General features: G+C 49.0%; 1 protein-coding gene across 1 annotated transcript; it reads left to right on the forward strand.

The window, feature by feature from the left end:
• The first annotated feature begins 660 nt into the window (after positions 1-660).
• Positions 661-21,360, forward strand: TBCEL (tubulin folding cofactor E like). The gene is made up of 8 exons (XM_032201805.1): positions 661-709; positions 3,975-4,124; positions 6,314-6,453; positions 9,665-9,846; positions 10,925-11,181; positions 13,304-13,430; positions 13,886-14,002; positions 18,681-21,360. Exons 2-8 carry the CDS (start codon positions 3,992-3,994, stop codon positions 18,997-18,999), a joined length of 1,275 nt encoding a protein of 424 aa, XP_032057696.1. The 5' UTR covers positions 661-709; positions 3,975-3,991; the 3' UTR covers positions 19,000-21,360.
• The last annotated feature ends 4,908 nt before the right edge of the window (positions 21,361-26,268 follow it).

Below are 26,268 nucleotides of genomic sequence, written 5' to 3' on the forward strand. Positions count from 1 at the left end.
TTCTCCACTGTGGCCTTCCTTCACCAGATTTACTGTCATGCCTTGACCAGGACCCACACAAGGGATAAAAAAGGAGAGAAACAGGCAAACTGGTCATGTGGGACTGCATGTTTCTGGCAAGGGCATGTAGGACATGCCCAGGCTGTTTGTGAAAGTGATGTCATGCACATAGGATACACGTTACCCTATGCTTTGTGTTTTATGCACCGGGATACAGTTTGTGTTTATGTATTAGGATATGGTTTGTGTTTATGCAGTGGGGTGTGGTTTGTGTTTTCTGCACTGGGACATGGTTTGTATTTTATGCACTGGGACACAGTTTGTGTTTATGCACTGGGATATGGTTTGAGTTTTGTGAATTGGGACGTGGTTCATGTTTTACACACCGGGACACACTTCGTGTTTGTGCACTGGAATACGGTTTATGTTTTATACACTGGGATGTGGTTCTTATTTACACCCTGGGATGTGATTTACGTTTATACCCTGGTCTCTGTGTTGTGTTTATGCTTATATATATTTATATGCCACCAGCACCGCGCCCCACACACCAACCAGGCCGCGCGCGCGGCGGGGCCGGGCATCCCCGTTGCCATGGCAACGGCGGCCGGCCGGTGTCACGTGCCGGGGGGGGGGGAAGCGGCGTCACGTGATGTTTGGCTACCGCCGAGCTCCTTCCGGGTCGATGCGGGACGCGGCCGGGGCCTGGGTGAGCGGGGCCGGGGGGGGGGGGGAGGAAGATGAGGAGGAGGAGGAGGAGGAGGAGGAGGAAGGGGGGGGATGAAGAGGAGGAGGAGGAGGCCGGGGTGAGCCCCCCTGTGAGGTCCTTGCCCCCAGGCTTGGCTTGCTGTGGGGCTGCAGGGCCCGAGGCTGGTTTTGGGGCGGTTTCTGGCAGTTTTGGGGCCCAGCAGCCCCCCAGCCCCGCCGGCCTGAGGCCGACCCCGTCCCGCAGCGCCTCACAGACAGCCTCTGGGGTGGTGGCTTGGGCTGAAACCGAGCCGGGGGCTGCCTGCTGGGGGTGTTTGTGCTGCAGGAGCGCTCCCCGTGCTGCGTCTCCCACCTGGCAGCCCTCAGCCCGTGCTGGTTCCTCCAAATGTTTCTGTTCTCGGCCACAAACCCGCTCCCAAGGCGTTCAGGTGGCTCCGGAGCCCACAAACCCAACTCCCAGGTGGCTCCGGAGCCCGCAACCCAGCTCCTGCATGGCTCTGGACGCTGCCATTAACGTTGTCGTTCTCTTCCAGGGGCTCTTGTGCTCCTGGTTGCCTCCCAGCCCTGCCTCCGAAATATTTCTGGTGTCATCGCTGTGCCCTCCTTTCTCTTCTCCTTTCTCTTCACCCCCCGGTTGCAGCAGCCCGGTGGGTGTCCCTCGGATCTCCACCAGCTGCAAGCTCCTCTTTGCAGGTGCTTGGCAGTGTCACTGGGGCCACAGCCTTCCAGCTGAGCTTAGATACAGCCAACAAAGACTCCTTGTCAACATCTTTCAGAGACTGAGGACGTCTCCTGCAGTCTCTGCTGTCACTTAGAGAACCCAGAGTTATTTTAGGGTAGGAGCTGTTCTTGCGCCATCAGTAGGACAACGCTCGGGAATGGGCACCTTGCAAATTACACTGCTCTGCTCTCGTGCAGGCAGCATTCTTGGGGAATGCGTGACGCTTTCCTGGCGTGTTCTTTGCCCCGAAGTAATGGTGGTGATTCAGAGAAGCCACGTGTGATGGGTTATTATGGTCAGTACGAAATCTGACAACGTAGCTAGTAGAGAACTGCCCCTGACGTTATCGTCCCCTGGCAATGGCATTGGCTTGCGAAAAAGCTTGAAGAAGACAACTTCTGTAATTCAAAGGTGCTAAACGTGTCTGTTTGAGGTTTGTTTCAGTTCTGGAGTATTCTCATATTGCAGCTGAAAATGTGATTTTATTTTTTTTTCCCTAGTTTGATGTCAGAGTGACTTTATCGTGTGGAATTCCCAGAGGGATGTTTGCTCAGCAGATAAGCAGGAATGGAGGAGGTAGAAGAGCTGCGTGAAGGACAGAAAGCTTTGTGCATGGGGGAGTTCTGTGATTTTTGGGCCCAGGAGGGCTGCGTGTGCGTTTAGAAAGCAGCAGCTGTCTGTCCTACGATACTGAGCTCCAAAGCTGCTCTGGATTGAGGATCTGTCAGCCTAAAGCCTTGGCTGGCCGTGCAAATTGTGCCTGCCACATGCCGAATGGTGTGGCGTGGAGTTAAATACCTTGCTCCTGACACAAACTGTGCTTTCAGGATTTCATTTTCAGTTGTAGCTGCATATTGGCCAGCAAGCTGAGGCCGAGCTGTGAGTTGGCCAAGTTGCTGAGGGCTAAAAAAAGGTGTGCTTCTTTTAGATTAGCAAGCCGAATTCTTTCAGGCTGTGTTTGTAGCATGTGAGCTATGTATATCAGGTAAAAAATTATAACAGGGGTCTGTCAGCTTGCTTCTTGTTATATCAAAGTCTTTTGTGATGGGGGAATTTTACATAGTCTGATCAGGAAGAAGTGAAGTAGAGCTGGTTAAGCAGGTGAGTCTCAGCAAGGGGAGCCTGAATGCTAGCTAAAACTTCTTTGTTTTAAGATTTTATACGTGCTGTTGCCAGTAATAAATGTAAGGGAAAGTTGTAAAAGACAGAAATTGCAATCCAGTGTTGGTTACCAACGTCATTTCCAACGTAGATGTGGCGTCCCCCATGAACAAAAGGTGAGGGTTTCTGGCAGGTGTCCTGCGGGTACAGGTTGATGTCCGTACCTACGTGAGCTGGGTTTTGCTGGTGTTCTCACAATGAAGTTGTGCAGTACTTAGTGCAAACATTGCTCTGAGTATTTGTTGTTGGAAACCCACAGTTGTTCCCTGCGAGTTTCTGCCCTGTGCTGTTGGACATCTTTTTCTTCAAGATCCATTCAGCAGCTGCAAAACCAAATTGGCAAAACTTATTCCTTGGACTGGCCCAGTGATGTGCCCCGTGTGATGCAGCTGCTGTGGGTCGAATTAGAAGCCCAGGTTTGCAAGCAGGGTGGAAGAGCTGCAGTTCTGGGCAAATATCGGAGGAGAAGCGCTGCTGCTGCTGCTTTTCAGGCCAGGACTTGGTTTGCATGAGGCATTGCTGTCAGTAAGGACGAGAGCCCTAAGAGATCCTCGGTGATTTTACTCTCAAACTCGAGTGCTTCCATGACGCCCCGCGGGCCAGCTGATGGAAGTCTTGCTAGCAGAGGCTGCTGAGCTCCGGGCTGTTTACTGCACTGGCCTGATTTTAAAAAACAAACCATAAGTTGCTTTACATAGTATCTTTATAAACGAGTAGGGTGCTGTGGATCCTTCTTGTCTTCCCTTTTTTTCCCCCATCCAAAAAGCTACGGCTGAAGCCATCACCTTCGTTTTGTCTGCCTAGCTGGAAGGCAGGCAGCTCTGGGCTGAGGCCTCTCTGTATCACTCAGGTGTAATCAGGGTGCATTGTAATCTGTCAGAGCAAATGACTGTGGCTAAGTATTAGTGACAAAAGAGTTGTTTTACATCAGGGTGTAAAGATCAAGCCATAACTTGAGCACGCAGCGATTAGGATCCCCAAAACTGATCTTGCCTAATGGTCCTGAGTGAGAGAGTAGGGAAGTGATGGGATGAAAATACCCCTCCAAGCAACCTCTTACTTGATCATAAACAGCTCTTTGCTCTTTCCCCATCCTTGCCACCCTACAAGTGTGGCTGAGAATATACATACGAAAATCTCACAGTCCTCTTGCGAGACACAGAAGTAAAATCTTTTGCAGCTTGGAGTCTATTGTTATTTGTGTTTTTTTTTTTTTAAATCTATTTATTTTCTTTCTCTTTTTTTTTTTTTTTTTTCTCCCCCCACAAGTAACATATCACTGTCATCTTAAATTTGAGACCTGTTAGACTAACCTGCAGGTGAGAAGAATGAGGTGATGACCAGCTGCTGACTGTTTGTGTGCACTGTTTTCTCTCTTAACTAGAAGTCCAAGAAAGGAGCATGGACCAGCCCAGCGGAAGGAGTTTCATGCAAGTGCTTTGTGAGAAATACAGCCCTGAGAACTTCCCTTATCGTCGTGGTCCTGGGATGGGGGTGCATGTCCCCGCAACTCCGCAGGGTTCACCTATGAAAGGTAGGAGCCTGTGGGGTTTCAGGTGGGATCTGTTTCACAGTTGCTGTTGCTTATGTTGAAAGAATTGCCCTGAATTGCACAGAAAAAGGAAACATCACGCTGTATTATAAAGAGTTCGTTACAAGAGAGCTGAGAGACTGTATTCTAACAAAGACAGAAAGTGGATCTGGTGCCTGTACTGCCTTCCTTGTCAGCACAGCAGAATCAGAATCTTTTTGATGAAAAATGGAAACAAGACCTTGTGCAGCACCAAGTTTTGAGGGCTAGGCTGTCCCTGCTGCTGATTTTTTTCAGCCTAGTGATATTAACTGCTTTATTAGCAGCTGTAGCAACGTGCATTTTGGCAGAGATGGCTTAACAAATGCAAAAAACTTGATCCAAATGTGAGGTTACTCCATATGCTGGTAGTATCACACAGCAGTGCCATCAGCTTGCATTGATGTCTGTAGGTACAGAGGGAATCCAATGCACACGGGACTGGATTTTATGTCGAGCCAAGTGATGAGCTGCAGAATCTCCAGGACTTTTTTTTGTGACAAGTGGCTCAAGTGAATCTGTGGTTTGCTTTGGCTCGCTTCTCAAGGCATCAACTTATCTCTGCGACTGCTTTTGCTGATCTAGTGGAGAAATCCTCTCTCCCCTTTGCTTCTGACCTTACTGCCTGAAGGCATTTTCAGACGGATGTGTGTCTCAAGTGCTGTGCTGCTCATGTACGTCCTTCAGCCTTCTAGGCTGCAGAATCTATGTTGCTACTTCACGTTCTTTGAACTGGATCAGTTTGACACCCTTTAGTCTTCCCTCCAGCTCTGATGTTAGCATTTGGTTCTCTGTACAGATGACTCTGAGATGCCCATTTGTCCCACCAACCTGCCGCTTCTTTGTTTAACCTCTTGCTGTGAGTCTAGTTTAATTTTCCGTCAGGTCAATTTGTATCATAACCAGCCCCAGAGGGGAAAATAGCCGTGGAAGTTAGCTGGGTGAAATGTGCAGTAACTGAGTTTGACAGAGGAGAAAAAGGGGCCTGAGTTCAGCTGAGGATAAAACGTACAGCATGTCACTCAAAATTAACACAAACAGAGAATCTGCCTGATGGAATATGCAGCCAGGGCCCTCTGTCCTGTGTGCCGGGATACACCTATCTGGGTTGTTTAGATGGGGAAAACAAAGCACTTGTTTGTAAGTCTTAAATTGTGATGGAGATGTGACCTGCAAGTATATCACAACTAGGTCCCAAAGTCCAACACTCTCTTTTAAAAAAGCCTAATGCTACTGAGCAAAATGAAACAGAAAACTCAGATCACTCCAATTATTGCCTGCTGATAGAATCCCTTTCTGTTCGTATCACTGTCAAGCATTAAAAGGAGAGAAAAAGGGCCGTCTTTAGGGGAAAGCTTGTTGCTGAATTTTAGCAGATTTTGATCCTCAACAGAGATGAGAGAGCTGTATTGTATGTGAGAGTAAGCCTGATGGCTTGCATTGCCTGAATTTGGATTTCTGGGGTTGACATGGTTTCCTGTGACAAATCCATACCTTTTTAGTTTGTCATGGTTTGGCCTTAGCGAATCAAGCCGTGACTGTGCTCTAAGTCCTTGTCTGCGGAATAACTCTAAGCATGTTTACCTGCATGAGGAGAGACTAAAGCGAAACTGAAACAGAAACGTGAAGGGCAGAGCAGAGACCTAAGCTTTTTCAGGCTCTTCTAGATAGCTGAAAAGGAAGAGCTTAGAAAAGAACTGCTTAAATATATCCTTGCCCGAAGTGGGCTAAGTACAGGAAGATAAGGAAGTCTGGCTCTGTGCAGCTAACAGTCAGGCTAGTTCTGTATCCTATCTGCAGCAGCAGGTGCCTGAGGAAGAGCATAAGTTCTGGCGAGAACTGATACGAGGCTGACTGTAAACTACAAAGGACTGGCCTGTCCCTGCTGCTCTGCTGCAGACAGAAATACGTGTAGTAACTGAAGAGCATCAGTGCTGGTGGTATGGCATGTTGAGATGCAGGAAGGCTTCCTGGTTTATGTTGGTCACTTGTCTGTATTTATCCCAGTTTCTCTTAAATGTATATAAATTGTGGAATTTCTGGTAGATCCTTTTGTTTGCTGAATTTCACACTTTTCTCGATTGCACTGGTTGAGACGAAGGTGTTGGTTGTGATGCTGACCACAGGGCATCTTTTCATCTACTCTCTTTCAGACCGTCTCAACCTTCCAAGCGTGCTAGTACTGAACAGCTGTGGCATCACCTGTGCAGGAGATGAGAACGAAATCGCCGCCTTCTGTGCTCATGTGTCCGAACTAGATCTTTCTGACAATAAACTGGAAGACTGGCATGAGGTAAAATGGTGACTTGTGCGTCTGTCTGAATTGCTTTGATGACTACTGTCATGACAGCAAATGCATCACAGGTCACAGGAGTACTTCATTCATATAAAGGAGTTAAATTTCTGTTTATTTTGTGAGTTCTTTCTATCATCTATGAAGATGATGCTTATTTACTTTGACAACTACAGAGACATAAACTTGATGAATTTAATCCGTTTGAGCACTTGACTCCATTTGCCTCATGACTTATGATCTTGGCCTGTGGGTGACAAATATATATATTTTATCGTGCAAAGCACTGGAGCTGGCATTTCAAAAGTCAAGAGGTTAATGAGCGGTGCGGGTTTTTAACAGAGTAAGAACCAAGGAAGTCTGAGGAATGGGAGTTGGTTTCCAGCTTTGCCACTGATTCTGTGATGCTGGGCAAGGTATTTATTTATTCTCTCTCCTCTTTTGCTTTGGCATCTGCAGAACAGGTTTAATAATATTTATATCAAAGGACATTTATGAAGCCTCATTAATTAATGCTAAATGCTACTGTAAAATTCTCGGAAGTGCTTGGCTGGAATATGCTTGATAAATGCAGTGTAACCTGAGTAAAATAATCACAGTCTGTTGTTGTTCCTTACTGACTTACGTTCTGCTTCTGTGTCAGTGTTTATCCCTTAAAGAATAGGAAAAAAAAAAAAAAAAAGAAAAAATAGAAAAAAGGACAATAGAAAAAATGAGAAACGGGGAAAAAGAAAGGATGAACAATGTAAAAAGTGTCACGAGTTTCTGTCCTGTTAAGCTCCTGTGTCTTTAAATGTGTAGCAAACAGTGTCTGCAGAAATGTTGCTGCTCTGACACAGAGGCTGCCCTGCCATGAGGCCTTCCCTCGGCTTGCTCTGCTCTGGGCTGAACAACCCAAGGGAATTCAGCTGCTCACCTTGCCCTCTAGGCCCCTCACCACCTTTGCTGCCCTCCTTCAGGCACTCTGTAACAGTTTTGTCCTTATTACCTTGTGCCAAAACTCCAGGCAGTGAGGTGAGGCTGTGTGATAAGGCTGGTGCCTCCTGACTTGTTTCACTGTGACCCCAAAAAGCCTCCCACAGCGATGAGGTGCTGCTTCCCTGCTCCCTGTTCTGCCTCTTCCCCTTGGTGTGGTGAGCAGCTGGGGTCACACACAACCTGCATGCCTCGCACCCTGCTGTTTGTTCACTCTTTAGGCTGCCCCTGGACAGCACAAGGTGCTGGCTTCTGCACGAACTGCAGAAAAGCAGGAAATGAAAGGTTTTCCTTATGCTTTGGCCCCTTCCTCTGAGACGGGATTAGGTTTTCTTAGCCTGTCTCCAGCAGATAAATATCTAGGTGGCTCTTAAAAACTGCTGGTGATGGGGATTCCAGACCCCCAGGTAGCCTGTTCCCATGCTTAGCTAATAACTTCTTAGTCCAAACCAGGTAACTTAAGTCTCCCATGCTGCAAATTAAGGGAATTGCTCGCTGCCCTGTGCTCAGCAGACACGGAGGAGCGTTTGATGCTGTTCCCTTCACGACAGCCTTTTATACCCACAGAGGGTATTAACGCTTTCCTGTCTCCTTTTCCAATTTTAGTATAACACTGAAAAAAATCCACTTAGTCCTTCCTTTGTTTGCAGGCCATTTCTTTCTAAATCCCGCATTGTTTTTCTTGCTGTGATGTCCTTCCAGTTTGTCTACTCTGTTATTAAAGCATAGAGCCCAAAGCATGACCTCACCTGAGCTGAGGCTTCGTTAGTGCAAAGGGAGGCAGGGTGTTTGCCTCCAGCATCACATACGTAATGCATGAATTAAGGCTTTGCAAGAGACAATTATCCTCTGCTAGCAACTGGGCCCTATTGTATGCCTGTGTGTCACGGTCTTCCCAAATCTCCTCCCATCCCAATCTCTCTGTGGAGTGGAGCTCTCCAGCCAAGCATTTTGTGACCCCTAAGTATTTTCTCACTGAATGCCCTTTCCCAGCTCAGGCTGTCCTTGAACTGCACTTCCATCTTTTGGCATTCAGGTGGCTTTGCTTTGGCCTCTGCTCTTGCACTGCAACGTGACATCAGCTCTCCCACCTTAGCATCATCCACGGATTACAAAAACACCCACCGTTCAATTCTTTTGCCAATCGACAAGATAACGAGCAGCATTCTGCTAGAAAATGCCCTCGGTATGTCTGCTGGTTCTGTATTGAACTCGTAACTGAGAGTGATATTCCAGGGGCTGTAAGTCCTCAGTTTGCCTATGTGACGGGCATGCAGAGGGCAGCAGGCGCTGTCGTTCCATTAGGTGACTTGTCAGTGAATCAGTTACCCAGCCGAGGAGGAAAATTAGATTGACGTGATGTGTTCTTTGCAAATTGGTGCTGCCTGGCCGTTCTGGTCACTGAATCATTTTTAGGTGGCCACAAATTGATCATTTAAATAACCTCTTCTGGTATCTTTCTGGGTATTGGCGGTATCTAGGTCAGCACCTGCCCCTATCACACGATCCATTATGTTTCCTGCACTCCACCTCCGTACCTCGTTGCCTCTGGTTTTTCCTTTTCTGCATCTTTCTTCCTTCCCTGTCTGCTCCCGTGCCCTCAGGTACACAGAAAGTAGCCCCAAGCATTGGTACCTAACGTTTGGATTGATTGTAGGAAAGCTGCTGTTTTCAGGGTAATGGGATCAACTAAGGAACTCATCGTGTGTGTAGGATGAGCTTCTGCCTGGCCCTCACGGTGGGCAAAACAGCGAGGGCTGGGGCTGGTGGGGAGCAGTGGAAAGGTGAGTGGGAAGTGGAAAAGTGATCAGCGACAGCCACAAACTCAAGGGATGTGCCCGTGGCCCCCCCCTGCCAAAAGAGGGGTGCGGCAGCTCCCTGAGCTGCTGGCTCCTGCAGTGTGGGGCTGCTCCAGCGTGGTGCCCAGGTGGGTTTTATGGCCGCTCCCAAGAGACTTGCTTTCTCTTATCAAGCTGCTCCGAGAGTGTAATTAAATGAACTGCTGAGGCGAATGAACAATTAACCAATCCATTTAGATCAGTGAATAGCTGGAGTATGATTTACAGGTAGTTATCCAAAAGCCTTATTGCAACCCCCATATAATTTCCTTGGTCACTCCAGAGGGCCCCCTTTTGGAGATGGGACATTATTGCTCGAGGTCCAATTACTGCCTGATATGAATTTCTTTCTTTCTCTTTTTTTTTTTTTTTTTTTTTTTTCTTCCCTCCCCATTTAGGTCAGTAAAATTGTGTCCAACGTCCCCCACTTGGAGTTTCTAAACTTGAGTTCCAACCCTCTCAGTTTGTCCGTTCTAGAGAGAAGGTGTGCTGGGTCTTTCGCTGGCGTTCGCAAGCTTGTGCTCAACAACAGCAAAGCTTCGTGGGAAACAGTCCACACGATCCTGCAGGAATTACCAGAGTAAGCACAGGGAGCTGGGCCTGGAAAGGGGCACTCACTGCATGCAGGTCGAGGCTGTGTCATCAAATCTCCTGGAGAGGGGTGTGAGGAAGCAAGCGTGATGGCTAATAAAACAGAATTTCTTTGGGAGCTTGGGAACGGGCCAGGGGAACACTTTACACTGTCATCAATGCTGAATTTGTGCAGTGCTGCAAAGCCCACCAAGGCTTCTCCTCCAAAATTAAAGGCTGGTGTTGAGAGATTGCTAATGATGCTGACAGTGGAGGAGGTGACACTTGCTTGTGAGTCGCTGCAGAATGAATGGCGCAGCGCATACCTGTGCTAATGGCTTTTGAATGGGATGGAAATCCGAGGGTCTGGCCACTTGTCAAGTAATATTTCATCGTGCTTTGCTGTGCAAATGTGTTCGTTTCTGTGGTTTGGCCACAGTCCACTTTAGCAATGGCAGTCAGCTTTGCCAGACGTCCTCGGTGGCTTTAGTTTGATATCAGATTCCTCTTCTTACAGCTTTGTAAGGGGAGATGATGGCAGCAGCACATCCCCCGTGGCCAGCATATGCTTAACTGGGATTAGGGGAGGCAGTTTAGTTGTCTGAAAAGTTAGTGGGACCTATTTTTTCTTTCTTGAATGGGAGCCTTTGGCAGAACCAGTCATGTGGGTAAAAAGTATCATCTATATTGTATGAAAGCACCTTTGAAAATCAGGTGGTGAGTACTGGGTGTAGGTACCAGTCACTAATGGAGCTGGGTTGGTGGCTCGTTGGCCACAAATGTGGAACAGCCTCCCAAATCATCTGTTACACAAGTAATACCAATAAAAGTATTTGGTGGGCCAGGAGGACATGCAGAGAGGTTTTTCATCTGTGGAGGAAGCTTATGGATAGGAGCAGAGCAGAGATGTAGGTGAAATACTCCATTTGGAGGGGTGAGGGGTCCTCTCTGCCCCGAGGTTTCAGGTCATGTAGGAGCCGTTAAAGAAAGGTGTGTTAAAATCACACATGCTTATCCCTCTACCTGAGATGATAATCATTTCAGAAGGGATGCTAAGGTGCTGATACGATCCTTCTTCCCCTTTGCAGCTTGGAGGAGCTCTTCCTGTGCCTTAATGACTATGAAACAGTGTCTTGTTCTCCGGTTTGCTGTCAGTCTCTCAAATTACTCCACATAACTGACAATAATCTTCAAGACTGGACTGAAATTCGAAAATTGGGGATTATGTTTCCGTCACTGGACACGCTTATTCTGGCTAACAACAACCTCACGACCATTGAAGAGACGGAAGATTCCCTAGCAAGGCTGTTCCCCAACTTGCGATCCATCAATTTGCACAAATCGGGTGAGTGCCTGGAACTGGTACGCCTGTTGTTCTCGGTGGAAGTGATGGCAGATCAGGATATTTCCTCACAAGTAGGTGAAAAACACACTCGGTGCTGACTGAAGTGCACGGGCCTGTTGCTGGAGCTGAGATGAAAAAGCCCGGTTACCTTTGGCCCAGTCTACCCTGGCAGATGCACTGAAGTGCACTGACCTGAGGAATGCAGCGTTAGGAAAGGAAAACAGGCAAGAAATCCACTTGCTCATTTCTGTTGGCTTTACCTGCTGCTTTTGGTAGTTAGTCATTACCTAAACGATGAGTCAGAGCAAGGTGGACTGGTAGTTATTCAAACTGAGCTGGCACAGAGCTTTTTTCCTTAGTAGTTTCCTTCCATTTCCTGTCCCTGCCCCAGGAGATTCTGGCTGGAGGAATGATAAATAAGTGCCCGATGGTGCAGTGGATGAGAGAATCCCATTTGCCGTTCAATCTGTGTTTTATCTTGGGTGAAATGAGCACACGTGTAGGTACGTGACACATAAGGACCAAGCATACATCAGCCAAAGCTGTCCGTCAGCCACGCTCAGTTATTGGAAGCTCACCACAAGCTGTGCTCGAGGTGACTTGACACTTCAGCCCCAGAGATTTTCCAACTGATGCTCCAGAAGGAGAATAAGGAATCGGTGTATTGGGCAGCTCAGCCTGTGCTCGGACAGGGGAAGCTGCATCAGGGCTGTGATGCACTTGTGAGGTGGCACGTACGCCACAAGCTCTGCTTCAGAAGTACTTAATGCATCATCACCTTTTGTTCTCTGCAGCTTTCTATGCAGTGCAACTGACAGTTAAGTGTTCACCTAGGTAGAAAGTACTTTGTTAGCGTGCTCTGCAATGTAAGCATCAAAGAATCCATATAAAAAAGGCTTAAAGCTAACCAGAGGAAGAAAAGCTTGTTAAGCTGGATTTGAAAGCACCGTGGCACTGAGGAGCAAGTGCTCCCATGATAAGTAGTTTTGCAATTTTGATGCCAGTTCTTTAAGAACCTGGGGTTCTGCATTGCATTTTGGTGGTTAGGGAACTGTTAAGTTGAGTAGAGACCAGAAACAACAAAGCAGAGAATAATGCTGAGTATGGAGAGGTCCTGAGCAGCGATCCTTTTAAAATTGTCTCAGCACCCAAGGAAGCAACCCAAGCAACTGAATGAAAACAATTAATGGTGATCAGAAAGACATCAGATGGCAAGTTAGTGGATGTGAATGTGCTACAAAACAAGTTAGTGCACCAAGTATCCATGCAGGTGCTTTTGGACACCTCCCTTTTGTTATTCTTCACTCCTTGAAATAGCATAAAGGACATTGGTACAGATGCTGATTGAGTATTTGTTATTTCTGCCTGTGTGTGCATTTTTTTTTTTACAGAAAGCTGCAGCACTCCAAAATTCTGTCATCTGAAACACAAAAGGATATGCCCTCTTGAAACTGGCACCTCTTAGCAGACCCTTTTAGCTTAGTGGAGATCAGGAATGAGCTAATGATAATGCTTTTTTTTTTACTGACGTTGTAGCAGAACAGGGTCACAAAGGGATGAGGAATTTTGCCTGTTGGCGACATCAGTTTCTCCTTCAGATGTGGCTGTTTCTCTGCAGTGGCTTTGTCCCACCTACAAGAGCCCTGTGGCTGATAAGAATTTTGTTTCTGCTCTGAGAAGAGCTCCTGCTTCTGAGCTGCTCAGCGATGCACAGTTTGGGCATGAGTTTAGCATTTTCTGACAGGTTTATCTTAAACAAGACCTCTGTGGTTTTTTGTTTTTTTTTGTTTGTTTTTTTTTTACCCAAAAGGTGGAGTGGCTTTTTTTTGGTATTTTCTTTACTGTATGGATGAAGCTGGATGGTGTGTAAAAGCTAAGCTCCCAAGTCACCCATACAGATCATCTATCCAGACTTGTACAGCAGCACGAGAGAATTCAAACCACTGCATCTTGCAAGCAAATGAAGGAGGTCTTTTTGCTCATGACACGCTGAAAACCTGACTTCTCAAAGAAACTTCAGTTGACAATTGCTTGTAACATACGTTGTTTGTCTGTGTCTGATAGTCTCGGATACATAATTCATTACCTCTGAGTGTTTAAGGAAATCTTCTCTTCCAAGCAGGTCTGCATTGCTGGGAAGACATCGACAAGTTAAATTCTTTTCCCAAGCTCGAGGAAGTGAAATTACTAGGAATTCCTTTGCTGCAGTCCTACACCACGGAGGAACGCAGGAAGCTGCTAATAGCCAGGTCTGTTGTTTGTTTATTCTGCTCCAAGACGTGTTTCGTGACAATGAGTGGCTGGGAGCTCCTAATTGGAGGAAGAGGCTGTTAGGAGCTGGGCTTTTGTATGAAATCACCACTCAGAAAGACAGGAGCTGGTTTTTGTTGTTTTAGAAAGAAAGAGAGGAGTGGAAATCTGTAGCTTAACCTCTCAACTACCCAGGGAAGGATTAGACTGTCATGCACACATATACCCATCATACATTCATGTGGTGAAATGGAAATGGTAATGCTTGGTTTTGAATGTGCTTGGAAGCTGCACGGCATTCACCCTCTCTCCTTCTCGAGGGAGACGAGGCTACGTGGCAGGATTCTCCTGGTGATAACATTGCAGCTCGTAGCTTTTGGGGGAGACTGTCCTGTTGGTCACCCTGTCTGGGTTTCCCTCCTTTCTGACCGTATTTCTCGGTGTCTGCAAGCAGGTTGCCATCCATCGTCAAGCTCAATGGGAGCATTGTTGCAGACGGGGAGCGAGAGGACTCGGAGCGATTCTTTATCCGGTATTACATGGAGTTCCCAGAGGAGGAAGTCCCATTCAGGTACGAATTCGTTGTCTTGGAATGGAGAACGGGGCAGAAAAAGCAGTCAGGCAGAAGGGAAGGTGACCAAGCAGTTGATGTTATGTGGGAAATCTGGGCTAGCTGGTCCATGACAAAAACATCCCTCACACCCTTCCCGTCTTGCCCTCCTTCTGTTTTAGTTAATGCCGTGACATTAGAGCGTTGTCTGATGACTTGTAGAATCACTTTGGCGTGAAATTCAGTCTTAAAGTGTCCACATCAAGTGCCATTACACAACATGACTGTTCACTTCATGATCTTCATTACTTCCTGGCCTCCCAGCGGCTAGCTTCATAACCCACCTGTGTTTGGGAGTCCCCAAAAGCCAGTTCAGATCATGCTCTCCGGTGCCAGGCCAGGGCATCTAATTCTCTTGACCATCTGGTGTGTGGAATAAGGCTGGCAATGGGAAGCTGTCCCCTCACTTTGAAGCTTGCAAATCACACGTCTGATGGTTTTTCCTTGCCAAAAAGTATGCCCAATGACCTGTTCATCTTTGTAAACTAATGAACTTTGACAGCTGCTGTTCGGGCAGTATCTGCACCAGCAACCAGCATCTACTTACTGCTTCTTAATGGGCTGAGGAAGGATCGTGGAGTGTCAAGCCACTGCCTTTTTGTGCCTTTTGCCCTAGGATCCCCATGTGCTTTTTGAACAGTGAAGCTTCAGAGCCCTTTCTTTACAGAAAGAGGGCAGGACAAGAGCGTGGGTGCGTGTGTGTGAGCTGGCAGGGGACAGACAGAGGTAGGAATGAAGCGAGGAGCAGGAGTTTAAAGGTATGGCTGGGTAGGGAAGGTAAAGATGTGAACAGAATGTGTTTGGTGTTTACACCGGTCAGTCAGTGTTTCTCTTAGCTTAACTCCCAGGTAAAACTGCCTCTTGTTTTTCGGAAGAGCTGTGTATGTGACCTGCCAGGACAGTGAGGGCATCAGAAGGCTGGAACGGGGAATTGAGGGCACGGCGGTCTGTAGGAATACTAACAGGTCCAGCAATTGTAGTATTTGCTGAAGGCGTGCTGGGGTCAGTTCTGAGGCGCAGGGTACTAATGTAGTCAGGGAGACAAGACAGCTGGAGAGCCCTCCTGGGCCTTGTTCTAAGGACAAGTTCTGGCTTGTAATTTTAGAAGCTCTTGAAGCGGAAAAAAAATGAAACAACGGTCGGAAGGGATAGCAGCACAGGCAGAAAATGCTGGGGAAAGGGAGGGGAAGGGGAGGCAGGGACTGTGAGCTCGTGGCACTGTTGCTGGAATGGATTCTTTTCCATAACATCTTATTTCTAAGAAAACTGTTTTATGTCTTGGTGTTCATGGCTCCAGAAGGAGAGAAGAGCCAGGCAGGTGAGCCCAATGGCTGCAGCTGAGTCCTGCTCTTTGGCAGACAGGGCTCTGGGTGACTTGGAAAGGCAGCTGGGGGAAGGCAAAGCAGCACCTTGTGCAGGTATTTTCACAGAATCACAGAATTTTCAGTTCCAGACCAGGAGAGAAACTAAAGAGCAAGCAGCCCTTTGATCCTGGTGGGATGGCTGTGCTGCCCTGAGCTCGCAAGGAAGGATTTGAGGAGGAGAGGGAAGGTAAATACATAGCTGGTAGGCTCAGATTGTGTGCCTGCTTGTTGCTGTGGGCTTTTGCCTCTAGGCATTGCAGTGGCAGCTGCCTTGTGTGTCCAGGAGCAATATATTGTGGAGAAGGACGGGCTGTGTGCCCGTGTAGTCACACAGTACCACACACAGCTGGGTGCTTAACATATTCCGGCCAGGTAAGAAATCACTAACATCTCACCCATCCCACGAAGCTGGGCTGATCTTGACCAACAAGCCGTGTGCTCTTACAGTAAGGTACAGGAGAATTTCTTCTGCCTCTTGATTCCTTAACCTTTAAGCCCTGTTAGTGTCCTTTTCTCAGTCAATGGCCTCTTTGTCTGAATCCCTTCAACTGTGCAGCGTATCCAAGAGACTTGTGCGGCCGCTGAAGGGGGGTTATTCTCTTCTGGAGGAATTGTGTGCCACTACGGAGTATTTTCTAATGAGGCTGCAGATGGCTGCGAGTGTCCCTAGTGCCGAGGGCCGGGTTCAGCTCCTGGCCCCGTGCTCAGCAGCCCTAACAGGACCAGAAAGCTGGCAGTGGGATTTTGCATGTGCTCGAGCTCCCTCCGCTTTGCTCCAGCTCTAGTGTGGTCCCTCAAGGTGGTTTGTAATTAGAATCGAATCAGGGCAGACGCACGTTGCTGCTGGGAGCACGGCATCTGCATTGCAGTGCTGCCTCAAGCGGAGGAAGGCGACACAGTGGTGCTTGGAAAACACGTAAGTGAAGCAGCCCCCTCAAATCTATCGAGGCAGAACGTGCGACAAACACGCAGCGTGCTCTGCCTCCCTGGTCGGGCTGTGTCTTTTCGTGGGCTACAGCTCAAAGGGTCGGGGGGAAAAGAGTGAAATAAGCAGGAATAATTCTCTCTGGGTGACGTGGGTGAGGAAGGAGTGCTGAGCCTACAATCCGATATTGGCCGGCTTCTTGAGTGACGTCTTTGTGTCTGTGGGCTTTTAATGAGTCCTCAGCGTGTCTGGTCTGCTGTTTATCTGCAGAATATCAGAGGCACTTTTAGTCAGGCTCGGTTCTCCAGCATCCTCTTCTCTGGCAGCCAGCGTCTGTCAGGCTGCGAGGGTGATTACAGAAGTCTCCAGGGTGCCTGTTACCGGGGCACGAGGAACCAAACGAGCAGCGTGCCTTTGTCCTTATTGATTTGAGGGGTTCCAGTCTTTCAGACTCCCAACTTTCTTCACAGACTGCAGTTAGAGGACAAGGAGCAGGCTGCAAAGCTTGTTCTGCCTTTCCTCGGTGGGAGAAAATAGCAGACAACGTTGCCTGGTCCTCTGCATATTTACAGCACAGGTTTGTGTAATCGTAGCCCATTCTTCTCCCTCTCAGCCCGCTGGAGGTTTGTCTCTCTCTCTCTGTTCTCCCCAGCGTCAGCCCCGTTTGCTTTTAGCCTGTGCTTCAGGGAATTGTTGGGAACTGAGAGCCCTGACAGCAGTGAGTCCTTGCAGCCCTGCACACTCGCTGTCCCTGCCTCGCCGTGTGGCTGTTGCTTCAGGTAACACACGAATTGCAGCAGCACTACAGCCAGCACGTGAGAAATTGTTGCCGGTTCACAACGTGTGGAGCTGGTGAGAGTTTCAGGGACGTCCCAAAACAGGCTGAGGGCAGCAAGGGGAGGTTTGCTCCCTTCCCCATCTCCCGTCGGCTGTTTGCTGCTGGCTGCGTCCTTCTGGAGGTGGCAGAAGCAGCACCGTGGTGAAATCCTTCCCCTCGGTGACACGCCAGCTCACTGTGGGCATAGCCAGCAGGTAAAGCACAGGGAGTATTTTCTCCTCTCGGCACTGATGGCTCTCCTAAATCAGCCTGATCCTATCAGCCAGGTGACTGCGAGAGCAGGGCAGCAGCCTGCGTTCGGACACTCAGCCCCGGTGAAGGCTCGCTGTGGCTGCGAGACGAGGGAAATCCTAGTGCCTCGAGGCCCTTACCTCACTCCCCGGCAGACAGAGGGGCTGCTGTTCTGCAGGAACATTCCTGCCTCGAGCAGGACTCCCTGGGGTCGCCCGTCCTGCCAGGTCCTGTCATCTCTTGACAGGGGCAGTGACACAGCACCGATCACATTCGGCTCAGGCTCGGGTCGGGAACAAAAAGCTTTCTGTACGGCACGTAGTGGAGGGCCTCTGAAACGTTACCTTTCTCTGCAGCTCTCGCTCTTTGTCATTGCAATTACAGTGTGGGTTGTGTTGCCTTTCTGCCCTTTTCCCAGCCAGGAGGCAGAGATGCTGCATCCCCGAAGGGAGCTTTAACTGCTGAAGGCAGCAGGAGGGTGAGAGGGGCTTTCCATTCAGAGGACGGCTCCTTGGGCTGGACCTTGGAGCCATTGCAGCTCTGCCAGTAAAATTCCCACGTCATTTCAGAGCACTCTTAAAAGACCAGTTGTCAAGAAGTCCCCCATTTTTTCCCCATCAGTTTCCAAACCATGCAGCAGCTCCCCTTTATCTGGCAATCTTCTCGTTCCTCTACTCAGTGGAGTAAAACATTTGGGACCTAGGTGTCCTCATGGAAAATGGCAGGAATTTCTGAATATCAAGTCAGGCCATGAAGCCACAGGTCCTGGTACCGCTCGCTTGGTTATGGCACCCCTTAGGGAAATATTTGCACGGCAGCAGGACATGCAGAGTCTTGTGTCCTCTCTTCCTTGCCAATCCCACTGTAGTCACGGTTGGTGTGTCCGAAACTGTAGGAGCCCAGCAGAGAGCATTGCTGTTAAGCTTTCCTTAAAGAATTATTCTGAGACCAGTCAACTCGAGCGTCTCGCTTGGTGCTGCGGTGCACCTGGGGACTGCGAGACAAAGCCACGGGACTGGATGGGCTTTCTGCTTTGTATTTTCTCCTGCTCAGCGTCTTGCCTGAGAAATGCCGTGTGCTCTGTGAAGTGTCAGGCTAGCTGAAGAGAAAACAGACCGCTGCCAAGCCAGATTTATTCCGAATGGATGTCTGTCTGGGTTGTCTGACTTGAATCAGGGACAAATGTTGCTTCATGTGATGAAAATACAGCTCCCTGAAGTACCAGAGGGACTATATATGAGGGACTGTCCCGTAATTCTGGGCTTCTTTTTTTTTCCTCAGGTATCACGAGCTGGTCACGAAGTATGGAAAGCTGGAGCCTTTGGCAGTCGTGGATCTTCGGCCGCAAAGCAGCGTGAAGGTGGAGGTGCACTTCCAGGACAAAGTAGAGGAGATGTCGATCCGCCTCGATCAGACTGTGGCAGAATTGAAGAAGCACTTAAAAACTGTGGTGCAGCTGTCAACAAGCAACATGCTGCTCTTCTACTTGGACCAGGAGGCTCCCTTCGGTCCCGAGGAGATGAAATACAGCTCACGAGCGCTGCATTCCTACGGCATCCGAGATGGGGATAAAATTTACGTGGAGCCCAGAATGAAATAGCCTCTTTTGACCTTGTGCGTGCGTCTGTGTGCACGCACGCGCCCCACACGCCCACACACATGCATTTAAGGAGTTTTTTGCAAGGTTTTTATTTCAGTCGGTTGGTTGAGGTTTGGTTGTGTTTCTATAGCAGGTAATGTCTTAGCCCAGAGAGCGCCCTGATCTGAGAACCATGCCCGCCATCCACTGCAGGTGACCTTGAGGTGACAATTGACTTCCGTGCGTGTGTTTCAGTGTGTGCAATACCTTGAAGGTTTCTTTGATGCTCCGGTATACTCGTGATCTGGCATGAATGGTCAGTTGCTCAAGCTAAAGAATGCTAGGGCCCGTAAGGGTGAGGGTAGCTCGGTGCAGAACTTGACCTGTTTATTTTTTCTTTTTTTCTAAAAGAAGACTTAATTTTTTTTGGCCGAGCTATTCAACTGCAGCTTGAGCAAGCTGAAGAATTTTATTTTCTTTCTGGGTGCTGTCTCTTACCCTTTTTGTCACGCTCAAGTTCCCTGAAAAGATCTAAAACAGTATTCGGTTTGAATCAGAGCTCAGGTATTCAGCATGTCCACTTAGCTCCGCTGCTTGCTATGAGTGTGCAGGGTGGGGGGAAAGAAGGAGACCCTGTTAGAAAGAAATGATTTCTGTTGCAAATGCATGCCTTAAATCCCTGCCATCCTCTTCTGAGTGTGGAGAAGGAGGTTTGCTTTCTGTAACCATGGCACGTAGTGTCTGCAACCTGTGGCGCTGGCAGCCTGGAGGCAAAGCTAGCCCGGCCGTGTAGTTTGGGAAGTGAATTTTGGAAGGTGGTGGATTGGCATTGCTTCGTTGGAGGAGCTTCTAGGAAAACGGGTCAGAAAGGTGTTGAAGGGCACATTTCCCCAGTTGGCTAGGAAACATCCCCACGATGCTGAAAGATCTTCCAGTAAGCACTTAACCTTGCACCAGTTTGTACTGAAAGTGGAATGGCTAAAATTGCTCTCCTGGGAGAGAGCAAGGCTAGAGTTGAAGTTTGTTTGTTGATGTTGCACCAGAAATGAAACCTGGCACTTTCCCTGGGGACCCCTGGCTGTGGGGTCCCTCTTTAGGGTCCAAACTAGCAGAATGTGTTGACTCGGATCAGTTTCTTAGCCGGTGAGTCCAAAAGCACCTCCAGTCACGTTTCTTGTAAAGCAGGTGTTCACTGTCAGCCTCCCCCACATGCACCTCATAGGCATTGTGTGCTGCTGCTTGAATTAGCCCCCTGTTCCTGCTGCAGAGCAGATTCCCTTCCCCGTGCGATGAAACCCTCACTCCTTGGTATCTCTTGTAAATCAGACAGCCGTTTCACTCGACTGTGTCCTCCCTCGTTCCTCTGTCATCCTGACAAGTCGAAGACTTTTCACGTTGCCTAGTTATAAGAACTGCATAAAAAGTTTCTGAAGCTGTGCAGCGAGGGCTCCTGTTACACTCGAACTTCTGACCTTGATTTTGAAATGCTTCCTGTCCCCACATGCACTTTCTTTCCCGAGATGCTTTTGTCCATGCCACTGAGCTCCTTTATAGCCTCGGAGCTGTGTATTTCTCTTAATATTTTACCTAGTTTGTGGGGTGGGGTAGAATGGGGATAAATCATTATCACATAACCTTCAGGTTCAGGATGTAGGGACCGTTGGGAGGGGGAGTAGTTCTGCATCCACACTAATGATTTAAAAAAAAAAAGGGAGGATTTAAGACAATGAATTAATTGTGCCTCATCCCCCAGCCAAAACCATCAATTTCCTGGCACCGTTGAGACGAGCAATAGGAGATGGAGCAAGAGCTGCCGTAGGTAGCATAGAGGCTGCAGCCCGTAGCTGCGGAGCCGTGTACCCCTAAAAAAAAAAAAAAAACGAGCGGGGAGATGGTGGCAGTGTAATATAAGATGACGCTTTTATAAGCTAGAGCTTTACTGAAGATGTATTTTCCATTTGGGCAGCGAAAGGCAGTTGCTGCCTTATAGCCGAACTCTTAAGCCAACACTTCTGTATGATATATACATAGATACGCATAGGAAAAGTTGTGTTTAATAAGATATTTTGTTATAAAACAAAGTTTTATGAAGATATGGTTGTTTAATATTAGAAGCCTATTTCTCCCGTTGACCTCCCGTTTAGGTACGTTATCCATCAGCCGCTGCATCGTCCGAGTTAAGCGACCAAGGCAGATGGAAAGGAATCTCTGATCTAATTCCATAGAGCAGTAATTGCCTGTGTGGGTATATTTATGACGTTGTAACTGGTATTCATGAGATGCTGTAATTATTGACCAACTTCCTCAGCACAATTAAATGTCTCGGTTGCAGAGAAGGAAATAAACAGAGTCCATTAAAGAATTGAATGGGATTTTAAAGAAGACCCAGCTATGTGCTTGTAAGTTTGTTCGCCCACTAAAGGTTACGCTCGTCCTCGTAGCGAGCGGTGCCGTCGCCGCGCCGGCTCAGAACTGGCAGGAAACGATGGTTTTATTGACACCGGGCCTGGCAGGAACTGGAAGATGGAAAAAGAGAGCACCTCGTGGCCTGCAATGTCAACACGTGCTGGAGACTTGGCACCGCTGCCCAAATTGGCTCCCCGGGTCTGTTTGGGGCTGCGGTACGAATGCTGGCTGCCTCGCCGTGTCGTTGGGGAAGGTTATTCCTGGACGGCGTTCTCAAGCTGTTCGTGCAGCCGGCAGAGCACACGTTGGGGGATCCAAAGCCCTCGGTTGGCTTCCAGAGGAGAACGAGCCATGTCTGAAGGCCAGGAATGATTTACACATCCACATGATTGACTTTGAAAAGTCGGGCGGAGTGGCACGCAAGCAACACGCCAAAACGCCCCGAATTGGATTGCTTTCCTCTTGTAATACCTGTCGGGGAAGGGATGTGTGTTTGGGCAATGCTACTGCTTAACGGGGGACCGTGGCTCGGGGATGAAGGGGAGGGCTGTGAACAAGAGGGATTTGGGGGCCAACGGTGGGCTCTGACAACGAAGGAGGGTCCCGAGGTGGCAGGAGGCTCGCTCTACATGCAGTGTCACGAGGGGCTGCATCCCGGTTTTGTTGACGTGCCCACATTGGCAAAAGGTCCCTGGTTCTGTCACATTCCTTCCAGAAAGCAAAATACAGGCTTGCAAGCTTCTCTAGCTCTTGTGTCCTTTTATCCAAGCGCTACTTTTGTCAAGAACTGTTTTGTTGTTCATGCTAGTTCATGCATAAAGATCTGCCGCGGGCAGTCTGCGCAGTGGAAAAAGCACCTGGTTCATCAGGAGCTAGGTAACAGCTATATACCAAAGTTTTTGCACGGCTCTGCGGGTCGAGATTCGATGCTGTGCTGTGTTTTTGGGGACGTTCCTATTGAATATCCACGTTTTTGACCAGATGTTGCAAGCGTGTTGCCGTCCTCCGCTCCCTCCGTGTGGTTTGCCACCAGTTTGGTGGGGGGATGCCCGCATCCACCCGGTGCCAGACGATACAGAGAGGTCCACGGGGGGGCTCAGGACAGCTCAGGGATCGTTGTTTTGGGGATAGGCTCTCGGTTTGCCATCACCTTCTCGAGTCTGCAGTCGTGCTGCCTCCCCCTGTCGCCGTTTCTGCTTGTAAATGAGATTCCCAGATTGGAAAATGCAAACGATCTGCTGAAAGCAGCCCGCAGGCTAAAATATGTATTCCTGGCAGCTGTGCCACCCTCATTTGATGGTGGCGCTTCTGCAGGCACTACGAGGCGCCGTCCCCAGAGCCGCATTCGAGGCGGCTGCGGCCATCTCCAGGAGTTGGACTCGATGAGCCCTATGGGGCCCTTCCAACTCGGGGTATGATTCTGTCATCTCAGGCCTTCGCCGCTGTGATTGCTTCGCTGCATTTCCTGGCATCTTCAAATATGATTTAAACATGAAGGTCTATTCTCGCACCCTATTAATTATGCATCCGTGTGTAATTTTAAAGGAAAAGGGAAAGCTGTGAGTCTATCGCAGGTTTTGTTCTGGGTGCTCTCTTGGGGACTCCGCTTCCCGCGCCCGCAATTTGCCTTCGGTTTGCTCGCAGACTTAGCAGTGGAATTCAGGCCACTTAGGTAATTGGTTTGGATCAGTTCAATAAACTTCAGTTTTTGCACAAAAAATAAAAAAGAAAAAGTGTCCTGAGCTTTGAACTTCCTTGCTCCCCGAAGCAAAATGATTCCCTCTGTCTCACCCGTGCACCTCTGGGAAAGGGCGAGCTGCCGAGGCTTTTTGATCTGATAAATGATGTGGGATCCTGGAATAAACCCTCACCAGGGCGTTCTCCTTGGGCTGAGTCCCACGAAATGGGGATGCCACGTGGCTGAGCACTGCCTGCCTCGTCCTTTACCACTTGCTTTTCTCAAGGCTGGCCGTGGGATGGAATTTTCTCTGGAAAATAAATGGATAGCGGCTTGCTCGGCTCCCGACGTGCTCAGCACCACAGGATGCGAGCATCCCCTGCCCAAAGAAAATCGCCTAGAAGGGAAAGTCTTCCCCAAAGAGGCAGTGAAACCTAATCAAACTTCATCAGTTTAGACTTGCCCAGGACAAACGGGACCAGAAGATTAAACTGCAAAAGGAGCAGAGGGAAACCTGCCGGCACTGGTTTTTCTCTGTCTTACAAACCAGGATTAGAGTCACTGGGTTTTCTTTTGGCTAACTTAAAATGTGGATGGGAGGGAAGGGAAGAGCCAGGGTGCACGGAGCGGCAGGCTGGAAGTAATCCAGGGAATATCAGAGCCCTAAAGGCACTGCTGGTCTAGAAAAGGAAAAATAATAATAATAAAATGAAAGCTTCCTGCTGGCAAGGCCATGTTTGGAGGATAAAGGGCCACGTTTGGGGGATGAAGAGGAAGCGAAGTGTGGGATTTGCTGTGGCAGTGGTGCTGGAGGGAGGATTTGGCTAAGCTGGCCTTTCAAGGAAGGGGTAAGCTACCTGTTTTTTTCCATTGAGTTTCAAAGCTTGGGGACGTGGAAATGTGCCTGGGCTTTGTTTTTATTTATTTATTTATTTATTTTGTGTGTGTGTGTGAACCAAATTAAATCGCTGGAGATCTTCTCGCAGGCTCCAGCTCAGGCTGCTCTGCTCCCCGCGGCGCAGCCTGCACGGAGCTGGCAGGTGTGTGACAGGTCCTCAGCTCAGCCGTGCCACGGTTTTGTCCCTCGAGGTAGATGCGGATCAAGCAAAACCCAGGTCCTGCGGAGCCGTGCAGCCGCTGGAGGTGGAGGGAAGGGGAGACGGAGCGAGAACATCCTTGGCTGCTGTGGGGGCTTACCCACGAGCCGTGCAGCCCAGAGGCAGGGAAAAGCCCTGTGAAAATTGCAGTTTTTATGGGGGAACCAGGGCTAAGGCTCGCAGCAGTGCCCCACTGAAACATCCCCTTTGGCTCAAATAAAATCCCAGTCCATCCCTGCCGAGCAGGTGGCAGCGGGAGCAGCCACGACACCCTCTCATCCTCTCCAGCACCCTTGGGGAGCACCTACGGACGCACTGGGAGGCTTTTCCTCTCCCACCTGTAAAAGCAGACGTGTGTTGTGCTTGAGAAACCGGAGCAAGACTTTGGTGGAAAAGTAAGAGCATTGAAGCTTTGGGGGCACTGCCTGTGAATGGTGCTCTAAGCCTCGCACTGTTAATGCTAATCCTGTAACACTATATAGAGGGCTTTTTTTTTTTCCTTCACTTACACAAAGGAGGAAGGGGCTCAATTCTTTGAGTTTTTTTTTTTTTTTTCTCTCTTTTTTTTCTTTTTCCTTTAGCAAAAGGCAATGCTGAGCAGAGCGGCCGCAAGCCCAGCTCCGGCTAGCTGACATTTCCACCTGCACCCACCTGAGGGGTGAGCATTTGGGGAAGAAAGCGGCTCCTCTCCCTCTCCAGGCCAGAATCTGATCTCCAGATTAGCCCGCTGGTTATCAATAGAGGCACCGCTCGTGATTTGCAACTCTACACTCCTCCAGCCCCGAATCAGCATTGACGAAAAGGGACTTTTCAATTGCCAGAGCAAGGGGACTGAGACGTCGCTCCACTCGTCGGCAATAATTGGCAAAAGAGCAGCGGCATGCGTTCTGCGTTGACCTAAGCCTTCTCCCTGTTCTACCAAGACCGGTCTAATATTTCAGACCTCCTTGTTCCTCTCGCCTACGAAGCAGGTTGGTAATTTTTTTCCATACCTAAAAAAAAAAATAAATAAATTGTATTTTTGTATAGGGCACGTTAAGTGATATCTTTATGTGGCACCCAAGCGGTGCTGGGCTTGCTCTTGTTCTCGGGCTGCTCTGGTCCCAGCTAGTCCTGCCTGCTCTTTGCTAACAACCCCACAGCGACTGGGATTTGCCACCTCTCTAACATCCTGTTGCTTGCTTTCTGCCTTCCGAGATAGGGAATATGGTGAAGCTTTTCCTTGGGGGAATGAGTTTTTCTAGGAGCTAGGTCGTGGCCAGCAGATTGTGGCCATGAGCGGTGCCCTGAGCAGTGGGGCAGGGAGAAACTCCCCTCGCACGGGGCTTTGGGTTTCCCAAAGCCATGTCCCCTGCTGTATCCCTGGGTTTTATGTGTGAATAATCAGAACTAGCCACATCTGTTGCTCCCTGTTGGTTATAGGAATAAATCCCATGGGTGAGCCTGCAGAGATGCTGTGTTTCGTGGCCATCGTGGCCATGCAATTGCAGCTTATGGGCCATATGAAGGGAAACTGATCCTGCCTGGTGTAGGCAGGCTGCACGTGAGGTTTAGGTGTAGTTTGAAGCCGCTCATCTACTCCTGCACGCACACGCTGGGAGCAGTCGATACCTTCCTGCGAGCTGTGCCCGAGCCGTGCCTACGTGCAGCGAGCGAAAGCGACGGGCGAAGAAATCAAAGCAGGTGTTTTAGCGATACCTTCGATTGGATTAATAATGACGAACAAATTGCATTAGGCACGGAAGGAATTAAAGCTGGCACAGGGCTTCGCTTCCCGTTTCCCAGCCTCGTGTCTGCTCCTGTCTCGCTCATTGATTCCTGTACAGCAAGAGGTGCCCAGCTGTGTAAATGTTTGTGTTTCCTTCATTCCAGCCCAAGGTGTTGGGGATCGCTGTGCCAGCAGCCACCCCGGGGTCCTGGTGGGGCTGTGGCCCAAGGCTCCCCCCTGGGGGGCAGGAATTGCTTCCGAACCATGGGGACACACCGGGCTCTTGGCAGCTTCCCGACACCTCCTGAAATTAGCAGCTCTTCCATGTGGTTATGGGCTTGTCGTGACATACCCGAAGGGCGATCTCCCATTAGCACCAGGGAGGTCTCGTTATGGCCCTT

The sequence above is a fragment of the Aythya fuligula genome, chromosome 22, assembly GCF_009819795.1.
Source record: "Aythya fuligula isolate bAytFul2 chromosome 22, bAytFul2.pri, whole genome shotgun sequence".
In the NCBI taxonomy this organism is placed as follows: Eukaryota; Metazoa; Chordata; class Aves; order Anseriformes; family Anatidae; genus Aythya; species Aythya fuligula.

Excerpts from the sequence above, each read along its gene's own strand:
- TBCEL (XM_032201805.1), top strand. The coding sequence starts at position 3,992 with ATGGACCAGCCCAGCGGAAGGAGTTTCATGCAAGTGCTTTGTGAGAAA. Across the intron at positions 6,454-9,664 it reads AACTGGAAGACTGGCATGAG|GTCAGTAAAATTGTGTCCAA; the intron begins GTAAAATGGTGA and ends CTCCCCATTTAG. Across the intron at positions 13,431-13,885 it reads AGGAAGCTGCTAATAGCCAG|GTTGCCATCCATCGTCAAGC; the intron begins GTCTGTTGTTTG and ends GTCTGCAAGCAG.